This window comes from Myripristis murdjan, chromosome 8, assembly GCF_902150065.1.
Source record: "Myripristis murdjan chromosome 8, fMyrMur1.1, whole genome shotgun sequence".
NCBI lineage: Eukaryota > Metazoa > Chordata > Actinopteri > Holocentriformes > Holocentridae > Myripristis > Myripristis murdjan.
The window spans coordinates 20178294-20200302 of record NC_043987.1 but is presented as its reverse complement, the minus strand read 5'-3'; the positions used below and the strand labels follow the sequence as shown (position 1 = coordinate 20200302).

The following is a 22009-nucleotide window of genomic DNA, read 5'->3' as shown; positions in this document are numbered from 1 at the left end:
ATTGATGAATATAATCAGTCATTCACAAGCATCATGGGATGTTTCTTGCCTTGTGTGAGCGTTGTTAATTGTAAAATAATTGCATTAGGTTGAGCATAATTGATAATTGCGATTTTTTTTCATGCCTTTTCTGTTATTTTACTGCTTGTGATGACACGCTTGAACCACAATTTGTGATGCCAGATGGGAGACATCACAGCCTAACAAATATTTACACATATCTAACATATAATTACCACTACGAGGTTAGAGGGGATGATTTTTCATAGTCAGCCTTTTGTACTGACAGAGGATTCAGTGCATGCAACATCAACTCTCTATTTGCCTATGAGCTTCTAGTTAAAATAACATATCTAGTATTGCAGTATTCAGAAGTTTCAGGCAATGGATAATTGGTCTCAGTGCAGTGTGTTGAAAGGTTTTTGTCACTTTTCGGATTCAACTTTCGAGGATTACTTTTCTACACAATCAGTTATCAAATTGACAAAAACTAGGAAAATAAGACCCATCTTTAAAATATAATCCTTGAGGTTGGATTATGTTCGCTGCTATAGGACTGTGTTGTATATCTGGAGCCAACAACAGAGAGACAACTAATCCCTTTTGGTCGTCTGTGCTTGCAGTTGTGCCACTCATTCTGAAGTCCCTGATCTATGAGGAGAAAAGAGGTGCATGCAGTGTGGGCTCGAACGTGCGTGATGCTGCCTGCTACATTTGCTGGTCCTTTGCCAGGGCCTATGAACCTGCAGAGCTCAAGCCGTTTGTCACTCAGATTGCCAGGTAATCCTCCTCTGCTTTGCTCCACCATAAAACTGTCACACACACACATACATGCCTGCACAGCTTCACTCCGAGCACGTTTGTATCATCAGTCCAGCAGCCCGTTTCAGTGACATGTGAGTGAATAAATACACTTGATCCTTTGCTGATAAATGGGCTGAACGATTTTCTGTAGGAGAAAATAAAACATAGCACAGTGAAGTGCTTATTTTCTAACGGCTCACATTGGGCTTCTCAACATTGAACAGGAAAATCAGGTTGATCACTAACATTTAGAGGGAATCTGCCTCTGATAATTAAGCTCCTTTGTTTGAAGATCAGTTCCTTGAACCCAAAGCCCAATGCACAAGATATGTTTTGTTAGTTTTTTAGCAGTGAGCAGAAGAATCCCAGAAAAACACAAAAATGTGCTGATTTTCATCATGTATACCTCACTCTGTTCTGACTGACTGTTTTTCGACTGACTATATCCATTGATTATGAAGTTGCAATAATATAAGTGATACCTCAATGAGCTCAGCAGTTTCTGATCTATTACTGATGTCATCTAATGCCTTCCCTCTTTCCCAGTTGGTTGGTTTTATTATTGTCCACCAGTATGTCGCAGCAATTTTAACAAAATATATACTGTCTTTTTATCAGCTTTATCTGTTGGTCCCAAAGTCACATTTGCATAGCTGACGGTTCATCAGACTCAGGACACTTTCCTGTCGATGGGGAAGTCATTTAAGCCATTAACTCCATATCAGCCACTCCATCCGCCACTGTGAATCTGTTGATCCCAAAGTCACATGTGCGTGAGTGATGGCTTGTTGGATTTATAACTGAGTTTTGTGTTGATTGGATGAAATTAGTGTCTACTCCCTCTTCCCTTTTCCTACCTTTTGTAGAAAATATTGTGTTTTTATGCTGATAAAAGTGAAAGTTACCTGCTCAAAAGTTAAAAAGTTCCACTGACAAGAATGATGGCTTGGCAGACTATGGAGAAAGTTTCCTATTCATTTTTTATTTTTATTGATCCTAAACTCTCATTGGCAGCAGTGATGTCACTGGCAGGTTACTGTTGTCAGACTCAGTAGTGTGTGTCGTCTTTTGGATTCCTAATTTTTTTTTTTTTTTTTTTGGTTATTCTTATTTATTCCAATCTCACATTGGCATGTGTGAAGGCTTATTGCACCCCTGTTTATGACTGGCTGATTCTTGATCATCTATATCTTTTCATCCCAAAGTTTCACTCAGAACAGTGATGGCTTGTCAGGAGAGTTTTGTATCGATTGGTGATGATAAATGATGCTATAAATCTATTGTGTAGTCTCAAAACTGTGTTAATGATAATTATGGTCAACCCTGTATGAAGGATGTCATTGGGAAAAGTCTTTTGTAACTAATATAATACGCAATAAGTATTAGGATTTTGTGTTTCATTTCATAGTGGGGCTGGCTGCACAATATTAATAAATACAGTTATTCTCAATATTGCAGTTGCAGCATAGCTTGCAATACATTAAACTGACACCATTTTTTTTTTTAAAAATTTGTTTTGTTTTGTTTTTGTTAATGTTAAGTTAATTTATAGGCCAAAAATTGGGCTCAGCACCAGACTCTCTTACTCGCTTGCACTTTGGAAACTGAAGTAGGTCATATTGCAATCTTTGATTTCCGTTTTCCCCCTGACTAATTGCGCTGTCGAATTTCCAAGTGAGTGCTATTGCATGTTTTTCTGATTTGCATAGAAGCCGCATTGCTCGCCTCAAACCAGTTTTTCTGTGACACATCAGTCTTGCTTGTCCTTGTGTTCCTCATGCTGCCAGCAGTGATGCCTCTGTGCCTGCCTTTTGAAACAGGCAGCAGTGTCGTCTACAGCGGCATTTTCAGTGAAAGCTATCAGAAGTTGATAATCACATGTTGTCTGACCAGAGCACTAATAAGCAGGAGTGACACCTCCATATAAATGACAGTCCCCCCTTGCTTACAGGAGTCTGCCAGCCCTGTTTTGTCTTATTTGAAACTTTCTCAGCCACCAAGCAATACACATCAAATACACATCAAACTTGATCCTGCCATTTTCAGTCTTTTTGTGTTTCACTGCCTCTTGGTCTTTTGTTGAATGTTTGTCCCTGCCTGTCCTCTCGAATATTTTAAAGTGACAGCAGGTAAATGAGTTGAAATGGTGAATGCTGCTTTTGTTTCTTACCTATGTCAAACGTGGAATACAATGCAGCTGCCTGTACAGTGTACAGATACTAAGTTTACTAATACTAATAGATACTAATACTAATAGATACAGATACTAATATTTTTGGTTCACCGGTGAAAAGGAGATCCTCTGGTTCATTTAATCTTTGTAATATTGCTGTACTTTTGAAGTCTTGTATCATGAATTTTGCTATCTCACCCATCTTCAGGGATATTTTAGACATGCTATGTGTAAAAATCCAAAACAACACTTTTGAAAACATTAAAGAGTGCCTTGCTGACGAGTAAATAATAGACAATAAGGTGAGCCATAAAAAGCCAGTTGTAAAAAACGTTGATATTGATAAAATGAGTAAGTGAAATAGAAATTAAATAGGCAAAACATATTATTGTAAAGCCTAGCGGTATATATATGTGTCTCTAGAAGAGATTTAAAGGGATGTGAAGTAATCTGTGATTTCAGACATCAAACTCAATCATTCAGTCATCAGCATCAAACAACAACCCTGTAAAATCTCCATAGATACAATATATTGTGATCATTTTATGCAAAAGGTCAGTGAAGGTTTTACCTATTGCACATTTAACAAATGACACTGATTTTCGACAGCTTCAGGGTGTTGCAGAGCCTGAGGGCGCAGACAACACCCAGTCCCTTTGGGTCTGCAGACGAGACTAAAGCAACTGCCAAGAAAGCCTTGCTCAATAATCCCTTGAGAAGGGCATAGTGCCAAAAGCCAGACCCAGCTGTAGAATGAATCTGTAAAACCTTAAAATTACTTGGAAATCTTGTCAGCAACCAGTGCAGAGAATCTGAAAAAGGTGTAACGTGATTCTGTGATGTGCCCTCAGTCTTTGTCAATAGTAACGGTTTACCTCCTCTGCGCTGCCTTTTCTCTCGGCCTGCATGTATGGGCCTGTGGCCTCTGACTGTGCAGACCAGATCTGCAGTGTCAGTTGGAAAGCCTGCGACTACCAGTATCATCAGCAGTCGCAGCAACACCCTCCCTTTCCCTAGCCTACAGCACTGCCAGGTTTCGCCTGTTGCTGTAGGTTTCGGTCCCCGTTTGGCAGCAAGGCTAGGACAAGCTGGGTCCTGCTGCTTATTCATCACAACCTGATGACATTTTGTCTCACTTTTGTAAATGTTGCATTTCACACATGATGGACACTTGTGCATGTGTGCACACACACAGACACACACACACACACACACACACACACAGTCCTACCTTTGCAGTTACATACGATGATGAGTTATATATGATGGCCCAGCAGGTACAAAGATGCACTGTTCAATTGTTGTCGACTGTTGCCGCCCCAAACAGAAATCAGGATATCGTCTAGTTATCTGCAATACAAACAGGATTGTCTTTGTTTGCAAGCCTCCAGGGCGAGGGCAGTTATGTCAAAGTGTCCAACTCCCATATGTGGGTCTTATTGTTAGGAGGCAGGGAACGTACAAGGATGGGAAACAAAGCCAGACTGTCGCTTTGATGCATGGGTGGGTTGCAGGTGATGTTTAACAATTAACGTTCACACATACAATGCCCATGAGACATTAAGAGGCCAGACATGATGGAGAGAGAGAGGTTAAGGCCGATGCATAATCACAGACAACTTTCAGTACCTGAGTTGAGTCGTACTTAATCATACAGTGGCGGCCTCTAGTAATTATTGGCACCAGAACTTAATCTGCTCTGCTGGGAACCTGCACATCACAAAGGAGATCAGTTTCCAGGTGATGATTTAACCTGGTGTTAGATGTAAATTTTAAATCTGAGGTAATTTAGTCACAGTAAATTGAGTCACAATTGGTGCACTGTTGCAGCATGGAAACATAGGTTGACAATGTTTGCACCACAGTAAAGGAAATATTGATGAAAATTACATACAGTATATACCATGTATGCCAGTATGTCCAAACTTAAACCATAAAACTGCACATCAGACAATCATTGCTATTCAAATTCATTAGGGTATAGTGTACTAATTGACAAATTATGGTGCATTTATTTATTTAGGACTACCGTAAGGCTTCCATTTTTCTGCATTGTATGACTGTCAGCAAACAAGCTATCCCTTTTAACGGAAGTGCCCTAAATGAGTTCAAATTGTTTTTCCTCAGGGGCAATTTTGGCACCTGACAGCAAAATCATTTTCATTCTTACAAGCTGTCCTTATCTGTGTTGCTCTCTGCAGTGCCTTGCTGATCACAGCTGTGTTCGATCGAAACGTCAACTGCCGAAGAGCTGCGTCAGTGAGTGCTCTGGCCCTCGTCCCAAGTTTTCTTAACACAAGATATACATTTACATGGCAGAAGTTCATTTTTATCTCTCGTTTCTTTCCAGGCTGCTTTCCAGGAGAATGTTGGCAGACAGGTTTGTGGCTTCAGTATTGACCTCTTTTACTTTATGACTAACAGAGTTTCTGTGATTTGAAGTTTATTTTCTGCCAAACATCCAAGTCTTGCTCAAACTTGTCTTGTTAGTGAAAGCTTTTGAAGTAAAGTAATAGCCTCCAAAGAGGGCCAATCAACCGATACCAGCATTTGGCTACAGGGCGGTGCAAACCCACTTAATATGCCAACGGTCTTTGGAGCCATAAATCTCACACTCTTAAAATCTGAAGACCATTACTTACATTAGTTAAACTTGACATGAAGCTAGTCATAACCAATCTGATCATCATCTTCCGTAAACTCGGCCATGTAAGCCATTCTTGCTTTCGGCACACTGAAAACTCCTCAGTTATTTGCTGTCTGTTTTGTCTTGTTTCTCACAGGGCACTTTTCCTCATGGTATTGACATCCTGACCGCAGCAGACTACTTTGCGGTTGGGAATCTGAACAACTGTTATCTGACAATTAGGTAAGACACAATTATATACACTGGTAGTTTTAAACGGCCTCAGCTTTATTACTGTGCTCTTTTTTTTTTAGTCACACAATAATTAAAACTGTGCTTTGTTAAGTTTTAAACAAAAATACATCCATCAGTACATCTACCAGAGAGGAGTATCCCACCCTACCTAATTGAGACTCTGCAGATTTGTTCTGTTAGATTTCTCTCCTAAATTTCATGTTTGTGTTGGGTGCAGTCTCTAGTGGGTAATCATCTGCACGCGCTGCAAATACCAAATCGGACTTGAAAGGGACTCACAGAACTTGCTTCTAAACATCTACGAGCAAGTGCTTTGACCCGAGAAAGCTGGGCTTACCCAGAATATCTGAAGCTACCGCTAAAAGATTTTCTTCACCTCCACTCCTGATAGTTATTAAGAAAGAGAAGAACAGAGGATTGGGCGCCCCGGCAGCTCACCTGGTACAGTGCGTACCATGTGCTAAGGCTCAGTCCTGATCACAGCGTCCTGGGTTCAAATCTGACCTCAGGCCATTTGCTGCATGCCATCCCCTCTCTCTCCTCTGCCTTTCCTATCTCTCTGTGACTGTCAAATAAAGCAGGAATGCCAAAATGATCTTAAAAAAAAAAAAAAAGAAAAGAATTTCAGATGACTGCTGATGTTGCTTTACACCACTTCTGTGTATTGAATTTGTCATAATTCAAAGAGTTGCCTCTCCTCGTCTTGGGTGAAAAGTTCCCTTGTACAGATTTAAGGTATTTGCAACAAAATGATGCAAAATGTGGGATTGGAGAAATTAAATGGCACCAAAATAATATTTTTACCCACATTTCATCCTGGTTCAGAAAGTTCAGAGTCTGAACTCCATATATGCACCTTAAAGTACTTCAGTGCCCCTCAGGACAGATATGTACATGTATCATTGTAGGTCAACAATCAGACACAACATGCCAGACAAAATATTCAGGGTTAAATAAACACAATTTTCAACAAAAGTTGTTGGTATGTGTGCTTTATTTAAAAATCAGCATAATAATGCTCCACCCATTGAGGAACTGTCACCGGTGGCAGAAATGTGTCACTGCTAGCACAGCAAACCTTTCTGCAGTCCAAACAGAGAAAGATGCTAGCCTCAGGGTGTGACTGACTACAGAAAAATACGTATCTTAACAAGCAATATTAAATCAAGATGTAGAATTTTAACTAAAACTTTTTTTAACTTTGAAAGTTCACACATTTTTCCATTTCATGTAATGAACCCTTCAGAGAAAAATGTCTCCAAACTTGCTGCTCCCTGTTCTCCTTGGATCATAGCACCCATGTATATTTCTTTGTTCTTTCCTCACAGTGTCTACATTGCTAGTTTCCCAGAGTACACCAATGCCATGATAGACCATTTGGTATCCATGAAGATCAACCACTGGGATGGGTGAGAGCTCACACTGTCCTGTCTTCATAAACGCCACCAAATGTGAGGGATAAGGCCTCAGCCGCACCGCTTCATTTAGCTCTGAAAAAAAGATGAACAGTCTTCTTTTTAATGTGTTTTTTGCAGGGTAATCCGAGAACTTGCCACCAAAGCACTTCACAACCTGACGCCTCAAGCGCCTGATTATATGGCAGCCACGGGTAAACAATGTCACCTTACCTGTTCCCCAGGCAATGGAGAACATCTAAGAGTATTTTGCATGTAACGAATACATTTTGGCAGTTAACTAAAACCTGTTATTGTTGCACATGAGTGCATTTTTTAGATTCTGTTTTTTGCGTATTTGCTTCAGTTTTGCCCCAGCTGTTGCCCATGGCGGTGGGTATCGACCTCCACGGTCGCCATGGAGCCATCCTGGCATGTGCAGAGATCACACATGCCCTGTCCAAGCTGGGCACTCAGAGCAACAGGTAAACTTTCACTATCCAGTCAAACAGCCATAGAGCCAGCTGAGGACACCCTGATGTTTACGCATTTTCCAACCGTTTCTTTACCTGAGGAGTGGTAACACTCTTCAAGTAAAGTTACATTCTACTTTATTTATGAGCGTGAGAGAATCTCATGTTTTGCCTCCCTGTTTTTGCTGTCCTGCAGGCCCCTGGTGGACCTGATCTCCTCAGAATGTGTGGATGGCTTAAAAAACCTTCACCAGCTGGTCAGTGTACTTCGGTGTGCAAACAAAAGTTGTTGCTTGAAGTAATGCAAACTGTTGTAAATCTGTTGCCTGTCTCTGACTTTGTTTGTTGACATACTTCCAGCTACTTGACAGAAAGCAGTACAGGTAGGCGGCAGGAACTGATTTACCTCTTTACCTAATACCCAATCATATGCTGCTGTATCTGTGATAGTAAAGAAGCCCTAATGCACACTTTTCTTTGTGTAATAGTTGTGTGTTAATGTTTTTTTGCACAGGGGTTTTGGTGGAGAGCTGATGAGGCCAGCAAGTAAGTCAAAAATCAATCAGTGATTTGTTGCAAAAAACCATAATCCATCCATACTAAAGCATTTTTTTTTCCTTCAGTGTGCTCTCTGATTGAAAAGATGTCTCTATCTAAAATGCCTTTCAAGGACGACCCTGTGATTAGTAAGTTTTAAACAAAGACTGTGTTTTAAGTAGAGTGTAAGATGTTGTATCTGCTGGTTTGGCATAGCTGAATCTAACATTGTGACTGTGGCTTCCAGCTGGCTGGCAGTGGCTAATAGATGACACTCTGAAAAGTCTGCATCTTATGTCTACTGGAGTGAGGGATGACATCAAGGTAATGTTACCATCATGAATTTATTATTATTATTATTTTTTTTTTAGTAAAATGGCAGGAACACTGGATAAAGAAAAGAGATTGTTTTTAGCTGATGTCGTTCTTTTGCAAAGAAGATACAGTTTTTGCAGAGTAACTAAAAAAAATGGTTGCACTTAAATATTTAATAAGGAGTTATGCGGTCTCTGTGTTTATCAGGTTTTGCATAAAGACTTCAAACATCACTCGATCATCAGAACTGAACACCCCACCAATTTTTTTCATTCGGAATAATTAGTAATGTAATAATTTTACTTAAGCAGTACGTTTAAACACATTTACAAAGTGCTTCACATAACAGAAGATTGACAAATAAGAATAACCATCTAATATATGGAGAGAAGTTAAAATGGATAACGGAAATAAACCGATTAAGACGAAAACAAAGAGTAGGCTGAAAATTTTATGTGAAGCCAAACCTGGCTTTAAGTTTTCAGCAGCTGCTTAAACTCGTTAATAGATTGGGAAAGATCGCTGCTGCTTTTGTCTTTTCCTTCTTGGTGTTTCAGATCTTGTGTGTGTGTGTGTGTGTGTGTTTTTCTTTTTTCTTCTTACATTGGTCCTGCTGCCCATGTAGGATGCAGCGGTGTCAGCCTTGGCTGCCTTGTGTGAGGAATACTACCAGACCCAACCAGGCCACGCCAACTCTCAAATGCAGGGTGAGCTGGAATGAAGTTTCCTCATTTCTGAAGAGACTGTGTTTAGTTACTTCTCTGGAAACCCGGTGATTAAGTGTTGATTTATGGTTCGTGGCCCTGTGGAATGAACATGGAATGGATTTAGAACTACAATAGTAATTTATGTTTTGAATCTGAGAACAGCTTGGTATGGTGTGTGTATTTGTGTGTGTGTGCGTGTGCAGACATCTTAATATCCCAGTACGTTGCGGGGTTGAAGAGTCCAGAGATGCTGACTCGTTGTGGATCTGCTCTCGCTCTGGGCTGTCTGCCAAGATTTCTGATCCACGAGAAGCTGCAGCAGGTGTGTTTACAGTGTGTGCACATTTTGTAGCCTTGGAGCATATACATGTCACCGTCTCACTATATAGATAAAAGGTGGTGCGTCTGTCTGTTTGTCTGTGTTAGATCCTGGAGGGCCTTCAGCAGGCACGCAGTGTCACCCAAAAAGAGGAGAGTTTTGCGGAGGCCAGGAGAGATGCAGTCAAAGCCCTGGCTCAGTTAGTGATTACTTTTTTTACAAACGTCTCATTTTCTTACCTTCCATCTCCTGGTGTTACACATTGTTTTGTTATTGTTCTCTCCTGGCATGTGCTCCCTCTTCAGTTCCCATGCCTCCTGTCCAGTTGTCTTATCTCACCTGTCTGCTCAGTGAACGGCTTTGTTAACGCATAAGCTGTAAAGCCAAAATAAACAGCCGGCTGCCTCTACCTGCAGGACCTGAATGACATGCCCATCCTTCGCTTACCTCCGCTGCTTATTTCTCTATCTTTTTTTTTTTTGGAAACCCTCATTTCACCTCTGAATCTGTCCTCTCACCACACTTCCAATCTGTTTCCAGTGTGTGAACATACTCATCTCTCCCTGTGTTACCAGAGTGTGTGTGAAGGCGGGTGCTTGCTCCAGCGGGTCACCAGACTCGGTCCTGTGCTCGGAGAATGTAACCGAGGTGTTCGGCGCCCTGCTCGACAGCATGAACGACTATACCACAGACAGCAGAGGGGATGTTGGGGCCTGGTGAGTTAAATACACACACAATCCGCATGTATGTGCACCCGCTCCACGCACTTTTCTTCGATTTGCCTCGGGGAGCAGGAATGTTCGCCTGCTTGAGGCCTCTACTGTCTCTCTGTCCTCCACCTCGGGACATGAAGACATGTCACGCCTGTCTCACTGGTAGCCCCGGGCCATGCTTACCTACTCCCAGGAATGTCACCAGGCTTGTCACCTGTCCTCACAGTGTGGGATGGGTGATTGCTTCACCCTCCATAGTAAGCTCTCTCATGCCATCGTTCTTTTTTTCTTCAACCTGTTACGCTCTTTGTTTGCCCCTCCCTATCTCTTAGCTTTTTCATATACCGCTCTTGAACACATGCCCACTTAGGGGCATGTTTCTTTTTTTTCCTCTAGGTACCTTCTATTTGAACCTGCCCGAAATATTTGCTCATAAGCCGACAATCCTATGTTCCACCGGTCCTCCGCACACCTGTTTCCACCTGTTCGATTTGAGCGTGTTGCTCAACTGTTGCACCTTTTCCAGGGTGGAACGAACGCCCTGACTAACATTTCACACAAACAAATCAAGCCCTGCAGCCATGACGCTCATTTGAATATTAAACTCTCAGATCCAGTGACAGCAAAAGGCAATTTATAATACGGCACTGTGCCCACATGCTTGCGTGTGTGCGTGCATTCTTGTGCGCTTGTGTTTTATTTTATGGAATGTGTGCTTCATTACATTTTCTAGCAGAAAGGGAGAAAGGGTGGGGGAGCTGGATCAGCGGGTGTGACGCAGGTTCAGAGCCACATCACATGTAGCTCGGTGAACGGTGTTTCTCTCGCTTTGTGTGTTTGCAGGGTTAGAGAAGCAGCAATGAGCAGTCTGATGGATGTGACTCTGCTGGTGGTCAGCAGCGCTCCAGAGCTCCTTTCCCCAGACCTGTGAGTAGGAATCTGAATCACTGAATGCAAACTGGTGGCCCCCTGTCGACCGTGTCATACAGTCAGAGAAACTCGGCTCTGAGTGTCCCTGATGAAGCACTTGCCATAAAATTACTAATGTCAAACAGTGGCATTGCCCATAAACTTTAGGAGATTCGGCGTCAGTTGAAAACATCAGGGTGTGGCCACTTGGCATGTCTCAGGCTAACTCATCCAGATTTGATCTTGTAGTTTGTCCCATTTTTGTGCTCCATAATGGAGGACAAGGATCAAGTAGAAATGATCAGAGATCTGTTTGGAAGCCATATCCAAAATAAAAAAAAACAAAACAAAACAAAACAAAAAAAAACATTCATTGATTGATAATCTTTGTTGATAATATTCATTGACAAAGTTACTCTGAATTGATAGTGATGTCCTCAGTGTAATAATCGACCAGATAATGATGTCTTTTTCTTTGTTAGTTATTTCTCCAGAAATGTAGTCAGTTGAAGTATGTGTAGCAGATAAGAGTTTAGATATTCTTATCACCAAACAGACTTTCACCTCTTTCTGTCTCTTCTGAATGCCAGGGACTGTGGTTATACATCTATCTATCTATCTATCTGTCTGTCTATCTATCTATCTATATCTATATAGATATAGATATAGATATAGATATAGATAGATAGATAGACAGATAGATAGATAGATAGATAGATATAGATAGATATCTATCTATCTATCTATCTATCTATCTATATCTATATAGATATAGATATAGATATAGATAGATAGATAGATATCTATATATAGATAGATATATAAAGTTAATACATAGTCAACAAAGAATTTATGTGCAAAGTATATTTACTATACATGAAGGATATTAACAAATATGGATCTTCATGCTCTAAGATGTTTTGTCTGATTTCTGGAATAGAGCTGTTTAAATGCAAAATAGTTAATTGAATACAATGTACACACTTGCCCCTGGGTAAGTTTTCAGCCTCAAAGAAATTTCTTGCTTTAAGCCTTACAAATATTTGACTGGTTTGGACCGTGCACGCACATCTTATAACTGGTAAAAGCCAGAATACATTAGAACAGCGCTCAGCAGTGTCAAAACAGGCAGAGCTGAGCCCGTATGGATATGACTTAAAGATGAACTGTGAATTGGCTGAAGAGCGCCTAATATACAGTGTGATCCTGACAGAGGAATCATAAAAAGCCTCTTCATGATTCCTCCTCACATGTTCTGTGTTTTCTCTGCGTGCAGGGTGAAGCGTATGATGTGCTGCCTGGCCCAGCAGGCGGCCGAGAAGATCGACCGCTACAGAGCCCACGCCGGCAGCGTCTTGCTGTGTCTCCTCCACAGCACCGAGCCTGCAGTGCCTCATATCCCCCACCGACAGGAGCTGCTCAGCATTTTTCCTGTGTGAGTTATTCCTGCTCTACTATTGCCAGTACAGTCAAAGCCAGACCTGTCTCCACACCAAGGATATTATAGCTTTGCATTATTTATTTATTTATTTTTTTTATTTCATCTTAACTCTTTATAGTTTAGTTTTTATTAGTTTCAGTGTTAGTTTTAGTCTTTTTTTGTAATATGGGGTATTTGCCAGGGGTGAAATTCAAAAGGTCAGAAAAAGTATTGCATAATAAAAATTCAACACAATGTAATACCATTTAAAAAAAAAGCTTTGGACAGATGAGTAACACATGAATAAATAAACTGACAAAAATGAAAGCTGAAGACATTATTTCAGTAATTATAGTTTATTTTTGTTAGTTTTGTAAACACAGTACACTTTCAGTTAGTTAGCGTTTCTTTGTAAAGCCTTGTTTTCATTTTTATTTCAGTGAACAAAAATATTTTTTCACATCTAGCTTTCTTTATTTTTTTTCGGTAAAGATAATAACCTTACTCCACACTTTGTTTTGGCAGTGCACCGGCACTGGAGGAAGATCTGGTTGAAACCATTATCTTTCTGCTAAAAGGGAGAAAACGCTCTGGCTTGTCTTTCTTTCCTTAAACCAATCCTAGTCATCTTTGGCAGCACCAAGCCTAGGATGCAGCGATGGTTCCCTTGCAAAATGGTGTCAGGGGTTAGCAGAAGGGGAGGAGAGTGCTGCCTGAAGCTGTCACCCAGTGGCAGACTGCTCTGAACCTGCAGCTCCCTTGGCACCATGAAAAGCTGCAACAATTGCCACAAATTTCAGCATCACGTGGCACCAGAAGTCAAGTATACGTAAAAATGCGAGGTGGAGCCATTCCTAGTTGTGTGCTGCTTTGTAATAATTGTTGACCTCTGACTTTCTCGCTCGACTTGCTGTGTCTTTCAGCGAGGCGACAGCAAGTCTGAACTGGAATGCTCCGTCCCAAGCCTTCCCCTATATAACTCAGCTGTTGAGACTTCCTCAGTACCAGTACCACACCCTGCTGGGCCTCACTGTGTCTGTGGGAGGGATCACCGAGTCCACAGTAGGTCAACACCACACAGTCTGGGGTGCTACTAGTGGGACAGTGTCCAAGCAAAGCAGGGTGACGCATTATGTAATGTTTTGTTTTTCTCGGAATAATGGATTAATGTGTGTGTTGATGCCAAGTGACTGTTGTTTTATCCGCATTTCAAGGCCATAAACAAAAGTTCACATAACGATAGAAATTAAAAAAAAAAAAAAAAAAGGCACATGATTGAGCTCTTCAAAGGGCAATAAGCCTCGAATTTCCTATACTGGCAGCAATTGATGTGTGGTTTTTAGTCTGGAATATAATTGATTTTTGAATTTTATTGCCCTCAAGTACAGTCATCCAGTTTGTTTCCAGCAGTTATGAAAAACAGCACGCTAAATGACAATGTGTTATTGTGTAGGATCGACTATACTAAAGGAAAAGCTACATCAAAATGGATAACTATGAAGGTAACTGCTCTGTATACATAAAAAAAAAATAATATTAAAAGCTATTTAACAAAATGTAATATCTGTGTTCCCACTACAACTGTAACTGTGAAAACATACAAAACAGTCTTTGTCACATGACATATTAGGTATTAATTGTCTGTGAACAATAAATATTATAGCAGAACTCGGGCAAATGTCCAGATCACATGGCCTGATTCAGATTGACTATTAAAAGAGAAGAGTGAGGTAACACATCCAAAATTGAGATAAAAATGGCTAGTACTCACATTTCACATATTTATTGGGGCAACAGAAATTCACATTTTGAAGCATGTTTCTCATGAGTTGCTGTCTTATGTCTGTCCCATACACAAATCCTGCTGTCAATACTGAGTCAGAAAAAAAAAAAAAAAAAAATTCTTTGCATTTGTTATTATTTAACAGGCCTTTTGGCCAACAGGGGGAGCCATAGCCCCTAATGTCGTCTACCCAAACCTCTGCACATTACCTGGACTCTCTCTAAGACTCCTGACTTTCACAGAATTCTTCAAATCCCACAAATGTCAGCTTGTGTGACTTTGGCCCGTTTCCACTTTGTCCTTGCTGGCGGTGTGCCGTGCAAGTGGCAACAATCTGAGCTCCCAACAATGATCCAGCCATGTCCAGAACAAATCCATCTGATAGTTCCCTCGTGCTGTCAGTGGGTGAGAATTTCCCATCAGAAGCATCTCCTCTGAATGAGAGCTTCAAAGCGTGTCTGCTGCCTCCCGCTCCAATCTCAGCTGGGGGCCCCGAACCGAGACGGAGCCACTCCCCCCTCCTCACTCATGAAAGCCTGTTCTTCGGAGGGGGGGTCCTGCCCATTCGCAATGATTTGTGATGGTCAGGTTATTTTTAACCTTCACTGTTTGTGGATATAATGAGGAGAAATACGGTTAAAGCCTTAACAGGAGCAGGGAGGCCAGTAAAGCTGAACTCATCTGCCAACAGAGGCTGTAAACATATTCCCTAAGAGGCGATCTGGCTTTCTTACCTCCTCAACTCGTTTTCTCCCAGCATTTCTCTGCCACAAATAGACCCTCAGAGAGTGAAGGGACTGATATGTTTGTGCAGGAAAACTGAGCCAAGACGGCATAAATCCATGGGCCAAATGACCATTCTTATACCACATGCACAGATTCACACAGGACAGAGGGATAAAACATATGTTGATTTCTCTGACTTACACTCGACTGCAGTTCCCATAGACGCCAAATTAACTTTGTACAGCCCTACAGAGCTGCCCAAAAAGTTTAAACAATTGTTCATCCCCAACACTGAAAAGTATTTTTTAGTATCTGAGTGTTTAGTATGCTGTTTACGAGTATTTGTGCAACATTTTTGTTCATAAAATTCAAACCTTTTCTCATAACATTTGAAAGCACAGATGTAATTACCTCTGTTTGCCTTTGTGGGGCAGTGTAGATGGAGAAATCAGTCAGACACAAAAGCAGCCGACAGGATTTTTCTGAAGCAGACTGTGCTGCCGTGTACCCGAATGTGAGAAATAAATATATCACTTTCATCATGCGAGGTTACAGTCTGATCTCATAAATTTCACTATTTTTCTTTCCAGGGCTCCTTAATGTTCAGACCCATTCAGTGCTGCATAATAAGCATATCTCCTGTTTTTATTACCGTCAAGCACGCGGTTAAACATGTTGTAAAGTATTTATATGGCCTGGGATATTTTTAGTAAGTCATCAATATGTGTGCAAGACTACAAATGCAAGTTTTTTAGTGCAAAAATGTGACATCTAAGTTCTTGCTCACTGATTGCTATGCGTATGAGACCATTTCTTTTAGCTTTATTGTAAGCTGTGGAAAATAAAGCAATTCTGTGTAACATATGGTGCAAATAAAACCTCTTATCAAGAAACCCAAGTAATACTTGTATTAGAAAATAAGATATGTGCAGCCTGCCGTTGATACAGACAGAAACTCAACACTGCTGCATCGTCTGTGCCTCTGTGCCCAGAAACACACAACATTTCACCTCCTGCTGCTCCACACTGACTGTCGCACCTCCGCTTTTCCCACTCCAGGTGCATTTTTCTTCCCAGTCACTGTTTGGCTACCTGAAAGGCATCCAGCAGAACAGCGCCGCTCTTGGACAGTTTGGAGATACACTGCTGAGCATCCTCAAAGATAATCTCCATAATGACAGGTATATACACACACACACACACACACTGTTAGGGCTGTGCCATGTCATATCATTCACAATAATACAGTATAAATTTGTATGCCAGAAAAGAGTCATATCATGATATCAGTGATATAGCAGCGTGATGACACATTTGCATACCCTGCCATACACCAAACAGCGTTTTCTCACCACAACAACAAAGCAAGGTGAGCAGGGTAAAATAGAGTAAAAACACAAAAAAAAAAGGTGGAGAATGAACTAGAATTAAAACAGTAAAATAAGAAGTAGTAGGCTAGATATAGGATAATACATTTTTCATATATTTTCATGAGACAACCCCCACCCCTCTCACAGTGTCACTCTCTAGGAAACACTGTGGTTATTGTTTTTGTTTTGTTTTGTTTTTTTCATATTGCATTGAATATCATTATCACAAATGACCCTGAAATATAATGATATTATCTTAAGGTTACATCACCCACCCCTGCACACTATACAAATGAAACTTGTAGGATTACGTTATTAATTATTTCTCTTTTAGTGTCAGTATTTGGTGGGGAGAGTCAAATGTGCTTGTTTGCACGTGCCAAACACACCAAAAAGCCATCAGAAACATCCTGTATATGCTGTACTCATAACAGAGGATATCCTCTCTGTGATTTAAGTGGCGTTACAGTGATTTCTTTCCTTCCCTTTAGGGTGTCTGTTCCTTTCCTGAAGATGCTGGATCAGTTGCTCGCTAACAGCTGCTTTGAAATCTTCACCACACAAGAGAAGTGAGTGAAATGTGAATAGCGGAATACAGTTATGCTGTGTGAGCTTGTTTATTATCAGTGAAAAAAAAAAAGAACATAAAGGAGGAAACAACATCTCATAGAACTTTATTTGTTTATTTATTTGTTCCAAGTCACCAGTTCTGTGTGGACCTGTTGGCTCTGTGCAAAGAGGTGAAGAAGTCGAAGGACATAACCAAGCTACGCTCCTGTTCAGCTGTGTAAGTCGCCCTCGTCGACAAACGTACACATTATGCACTGAAACCGAAATGACAGCGTGTTTTGACCCGGCTGCTCTCTGTTCCTCAGGTTTTGTGGGCTGATGCAGTTTCAAGGCGATGTGAGGAAGAAGGTTCTGTCCCAGCTCATGATGCTGCTCTGCCATTCCTTCCCTGTGGTAAGTTGCGTGCCGTCTTTAAGCAAAAATAAGTGAAATCACAAGCAAGGGCCTTCAGAAGCAGCTGATAAATATGTAGAACACATAATTTATCAGCGACTATTCCTCCTCGAGTCCTGTGGATTGGGAGTTACACACATGTCACCCCGCCCAATAATTGATTCTATTAGTCAGTGAGTCACTGCTGTTCTCCTTGTGTGCAGAACAGACCATTTTCACCGCAGCCATTTTGACCTGAAGGTCAACACGGGCGTTACTCATGATATTAATTAAGGTTTAATTAAGGTTCAGAGCCAGGGTCCTGGTATTGTCCAAACAACTCCGATATACTGTAATGTGCCAACCCTAACTACTTTTAAATCCAGGCCTTTATGTTCTCTTAAACAGAGGCAGAGTGGTTAACGCTTTAACCAGGCAGAGGTTTTATTTGCACTTTAACTTTATCTTTCCCATGCACATTTTACTTTCTTATTTTCCTTCTTATTTGTAGCATTTTTCTTCTATGATTTCAAATGTGCTTTCATTCCCAATGTAAAGCACCTTGAATTGTGGTATGGTGTATGAAATGTGCTATATAAATAAACTCACCTTGCCATTGCCTGAAATGGAGGAGAACCTTAATTAACCTAATTAGTAAAATCTGTGTGGGCCCTGCTAATTTACATCAAAACACCTGCAGTGGAAAACCGCCTTTAACTTTTGTTTTTGAGAGATTAATCAGTTGGGTTACTTTCCATATAATGAGATGATAACATCTGAACAGTCTTCAGCCATCCCCTGTTCTTAAATTGACTCACCACTGCACACACTCTGTCTGCGAGCTAATCATATCCCAACAAAACAGCACTTCTGTAGTAGCGCTGAACAAGCGATTGAAATATTATCAAAGTCACAATATGGCCAAGTGCAATATCCAACTCATGGGTGCTGCATTCTTTTTATAAAGGTAAAATATGTGACAAAATATGATTACAAATGAAGTACTGTGTCACTAGAGAGATGCCCTGGCTGACAAATCGTATTCTCCAGAAGTGAGAAAACATGTTGGTTTGGCACAAATGCCAGAAATCAAAAATCACATCATCATCATAAGTACTTTTTCAGTCAAAGTGTAAATTCCCACTAAAATGTTCAATCATATAGCAGTCGCTGTTTGTCATAACTGCAATATACATATTTTACCATTGTTCAGCTCTGCTCTGACAAAACAGGCCCCTGATTTGCTGCCTGTTCCTGTCGAGAACATTTCAGGGTGTTGATTTTGGGGGGAAGCCTGTGTGGGCCCTTCCTGTCTCTGGATTTCTCATTATAATCGTGTTCTGAATAAGACAACTCCCAGTTTCTCTCGGCTGGTCCTGCAGATCAGGAAGACCACAGCCGGCCAGATGTACGAGATGCTGCTGACCTACGATGATGTCATTGACCCAGAGGTGGTGGATGATGTCATGACCCTGCTGAGTGATACGAACTGGTCAGTGGTCATGTTGGTTTTTGGTGCAATTACTCTTTTATTTTTTTGTGCATGTGTAAGATGTCTCGGGCCGCATTGTCATGCTGGGTGTCCGTTACAGGGAAAGCGATATCGCCACGGTACGAACCCACAGGAATCAGCTTTGTGATTGGCTGGGAGTCCCCAGGCCGCAGGTGGTTACCAAGGTAATTGAAATGTGTCCATCTTGAGTCATAAATGAGCAGAGCATATTAAGGTTGTACAAGGCCTTACACAAGCTGTGGTGTATTCACAACCACAGTCTGTGATGTCTCATATTTCAATGCTGGACGCCGGCGCCCGCTTCCCTATGCCAAACCCTGAGCCTTGATTCATTTTTCCAGAGAATTAGTGCTTAATGAGGGCTTTGCAGAAAATTAGTTTGAGGGATTACGCTCCCTAAGCTATTTCAAAAGTAAGAGCTTGATTGGATTTATGTATACAAATATAAATTGCAAACGTTTAATGTTATTTTCATCCTCTTGTCGCATTCAGTTAACCCCAGTCATTCTCTGTGATCAATAGAAGCCTGTCGAGTAGGTGTGCGGCTCCTGATCGTCGGGGACTGTAAAACTCAACCGCGACTGATCCAGCTGCAACAACATCCTGAGAGCTACAGGAGTGGACTGTGATCACAGCCTCTCTGAAGCTGCCCCATATCCCTTCGTCTGGCCTGACTGCAGTACGTGGAACACTGAAATGTGGATTAATCAAATCTTGCTCTGCCAATTAAAATCACACATGTTCTGACAATAAATGGACAAAAACAAAAGTATTATTTTTCTGTTTTGTTATTGCAACCTCTGAAGACTGAGCAATCTGTGAGGCAACCTGGAAAAAAATATATTTCTTTGTTTTCTCCTGTGTAAAACATCCATTCAGGTCACAGTCATATGAAACACTGGATGTAGTATCGACAGAGTTTTTCCCCCCGTATCTGGATGTAACCAGTACCTGGAATAACACAGATAGGTGAAACTGAAACTGTAGTCTGCAGACACTCCAGGGAAACAGTTGCCATTTAGCTGTTTTGGCACATTTATGGAATGTCACTGGGGCCCTGCTTCCCCTTGGGTCCCATGCAGACCTACTTTCTCTGCATCAGTGGAGGTGCCAGAGGCTGGAGGCGTCCCAGGGCTGATAGCGGAGCCTCCCTGCAGAACAGGAACTGTTGTGTCACCGTCAAGGCTTTCTCATTAGAGCCTGATAGGGGCTGCATTGTCTCAGCCAGCTCCCTGTCTGACACTAACAAAGATGCAATTGTATGATTTTTCGATCTAGGTAGGGTTTGGTTGTTAACCATACATCGCAGAAACCCCTTAGGCTAGTAATAATTGTTAGATTGCATTACATTTTTCTATAATGTGATTAATCCAACTATATTTTCCTTTTCCTGCTGACACTGAAGTGGATTTGGGGGACTTCCCAGTGTAGACTTCCCACTCTTGGCTTTTAACTGAGTACGATATAAACGATATATGTGGATTCGACTTTTGTAGATTTTATCAGCTCTTTATTTCTGCAAAACATTGATAGCATCTGCCCATTCTCATTACACAGTTTTTTTTCCCCCCAGTTAGATTCCACACTCTTTATTTCATGAAACCATTTGCTCTTCCTTTATAGTGACAGAGTGTCTTTGCAACACCTTGGGTTTTTATTGAAAACTGAGTTCTTATTCCAAATTTCTAATCAGCCATTTAAAAATTGATCACTTCAAGCATCAGTGTGGCGCCTCTGTATCACATTGTCACCAAATCCTGCAGAGATCCTAATCTGTAATGCCTAATTTCTCCACAGGGATCAATATAGTTCAATCTTAGGTTGGCATGAGAATGTAATTGGGATAACAGGATTAGGGAGGGTGACACCACCCTTGCAACACAGGCCCCATCAGGGATGGGAATCGGCAGGGACCCCCGATACGATACAGTTCACAAAGTTTGGGTGCCAATTTGGCATGTATTACAGTTCTGTAAGTATGGCGATTCAATTTTACAATATTGTGTGATTTTTGATCATGTTTTAGAAAATCTGGATGCTAGAAAATGGTTTAATCATACTTCCAAAGACAGCTATCATAAGCTGGTCAGTCAAATTTACTTTGAGCTTTTAATGGTTATTGCAGGCCCAAACATAGAAACCAGCCAGCAAAAAAACAACAACTTGAAACTAAAATACGCACAAAGTATCCATTCAAGGTCAAGATGGCAATCATCAAAAAAAGCAATCATGATTTGTAACTGTAATTTTCCCATCTGTCGGCCCTGCAATATGAAAGCCACCACAGCAGCCATGCAAGTTTCTGGACCAGCTTTTCACTGTGCCTTTGTTTCTTCAGTTGCACATGGTCGTGAATCAGCACGTACAGATGTGCTATTATGATGCATTATAATATTACTGAGATAACAAAGTTAGGTGCACCTCTTGAATTCAAGGATTCATTGCAGCCAAGATGAATGAAATGTCAACGATCACATTGTTCATTGTCAGATTGCGGGTCATGGCCCTATCCTGCCTGGTAACTGCTGAGTCCAGGGAAGTGGAGTGGGCTCCCTCGCCTCATACTACACTCATTCACTCGACCACATTCGCTTCAGCCTCCATGGGCCTTGTTGAGTTTGTCTGGGTGTAGTTCAATACTGCTGCAACCTATAATTCGACTTTAATTAATTCCCAGCTAGATGGAAATTCCTGTTGTTTTTAATGAAAGAAAAGATGTGTTTCTCTCAAGGCGGATTGATGGTAAAGCGAGCAGCTTTGCTACAGTGCTCAGGGTAGAGAGGAATGCTAATAATTCTAAAAGGCTTACAGTTCGACGGCAGTAGCCATGGCGATGCCTCACATACAATGGTGGCCTTTTAGAGGAGGGGGAGAGGGGAGGGGGCTGCTCCCTCATTGACTGAGTTTGGTGTGATATTAGGAAAGACCTCCTTGCACTTTCCACTGTTCTGGTTATTATGGGATTAAATGGTACCCATAGCAATTTGCCCGACTTAACCATTATAGAATGGACAGAGTAATAGTGTTTAG

General features: G+C 41.2%; 1 protein-coding gene across 1 annotated transcript in view; it reads left to right on the top strand.

Moving 5' to 3' along the window:
• Window positions 1-19750, top strand: part of tbcd (tubulin folding cofactor D) — a 35363-nt gene extending 15613 nt beyond the window's left edge. Inside the window, exons 14-39 of the mRNA XM_030058121.1 lie at window positions 624-780; window positions 5179-5236; window positions 5328-5357; window positions 5761-5846; window positions 7187-7267; window positions 7394-7467; window positions 7620-7737; window positions 7922-7982; window positions 8086-8108; window positions 8240-8271; window positions 8349-8411; window positions 8510-8586; window positions 9203-9284; window positions 9488-9606; window positions 9711-9802; window positions 10179-10319; window positions 11160-11243; window positions 12502-12660; window positions 13569-13707; window positions 16214-16335; window positions 17016-17093; window positions 17225-17311; window positions 17400-17487; window positions 18849-18958; window positions 19059-19143; window positions 19502-19750. Coding sequence (XP_029913981.1) covers window positions 624-780; window positions 5179-5236; window positions 5328-5357; window positions 5761-5846; window positions 7187-7267; window positions 7394-7467; window positions 7620-7737; window positions 7922-7982; window positions 8086-8108; window positions 8240-8271; window positions 8349-8411; window positions 8510-8586; window positions 9203-9284; window positions 9488-9606; window positions 9711-9802; window positions 10179-10319; window positions 11160-11243; window positions 12502-12660; window positions 13569-13707; window positions 16214-16335; window positions 17016-17093; window positions 17225-17311; window positions 17400-17487; window positions 18849-18958; window positions 19059-19143; window positions 19502-19516 — 2261 coding nt within the window. The 3' untranslated portion in view covers window positions 19517-19750. The remainder of the gene's footprint in view (window positions 1-623; window positions 781-5178; window positions 5237-5327; window positions 5358-5760; window positions 5847-7186; window positions 7268-7393; window positions 7468-7619; window positions 7738-7921; window positions 7983-8085; window positions 8109-8239; window positions 8272-8348; window positions 8412-8509; window positions 8587-9202; window positions 9285-9487; window positions 9607-9710; window positions 9803-10178; window positions 10320-11159; window positions 11244-12501; window positions 12661-13568; window positions 13708-16213; window positions 16336-17015; window positions 17094-17224; window positions 17312-17399; window positions 17488-18848; window positions 18959-19058; window positions 19144-19501) is intronic.
• Window positions 19751-22009: the final 2259 nt, after the last annotated feature.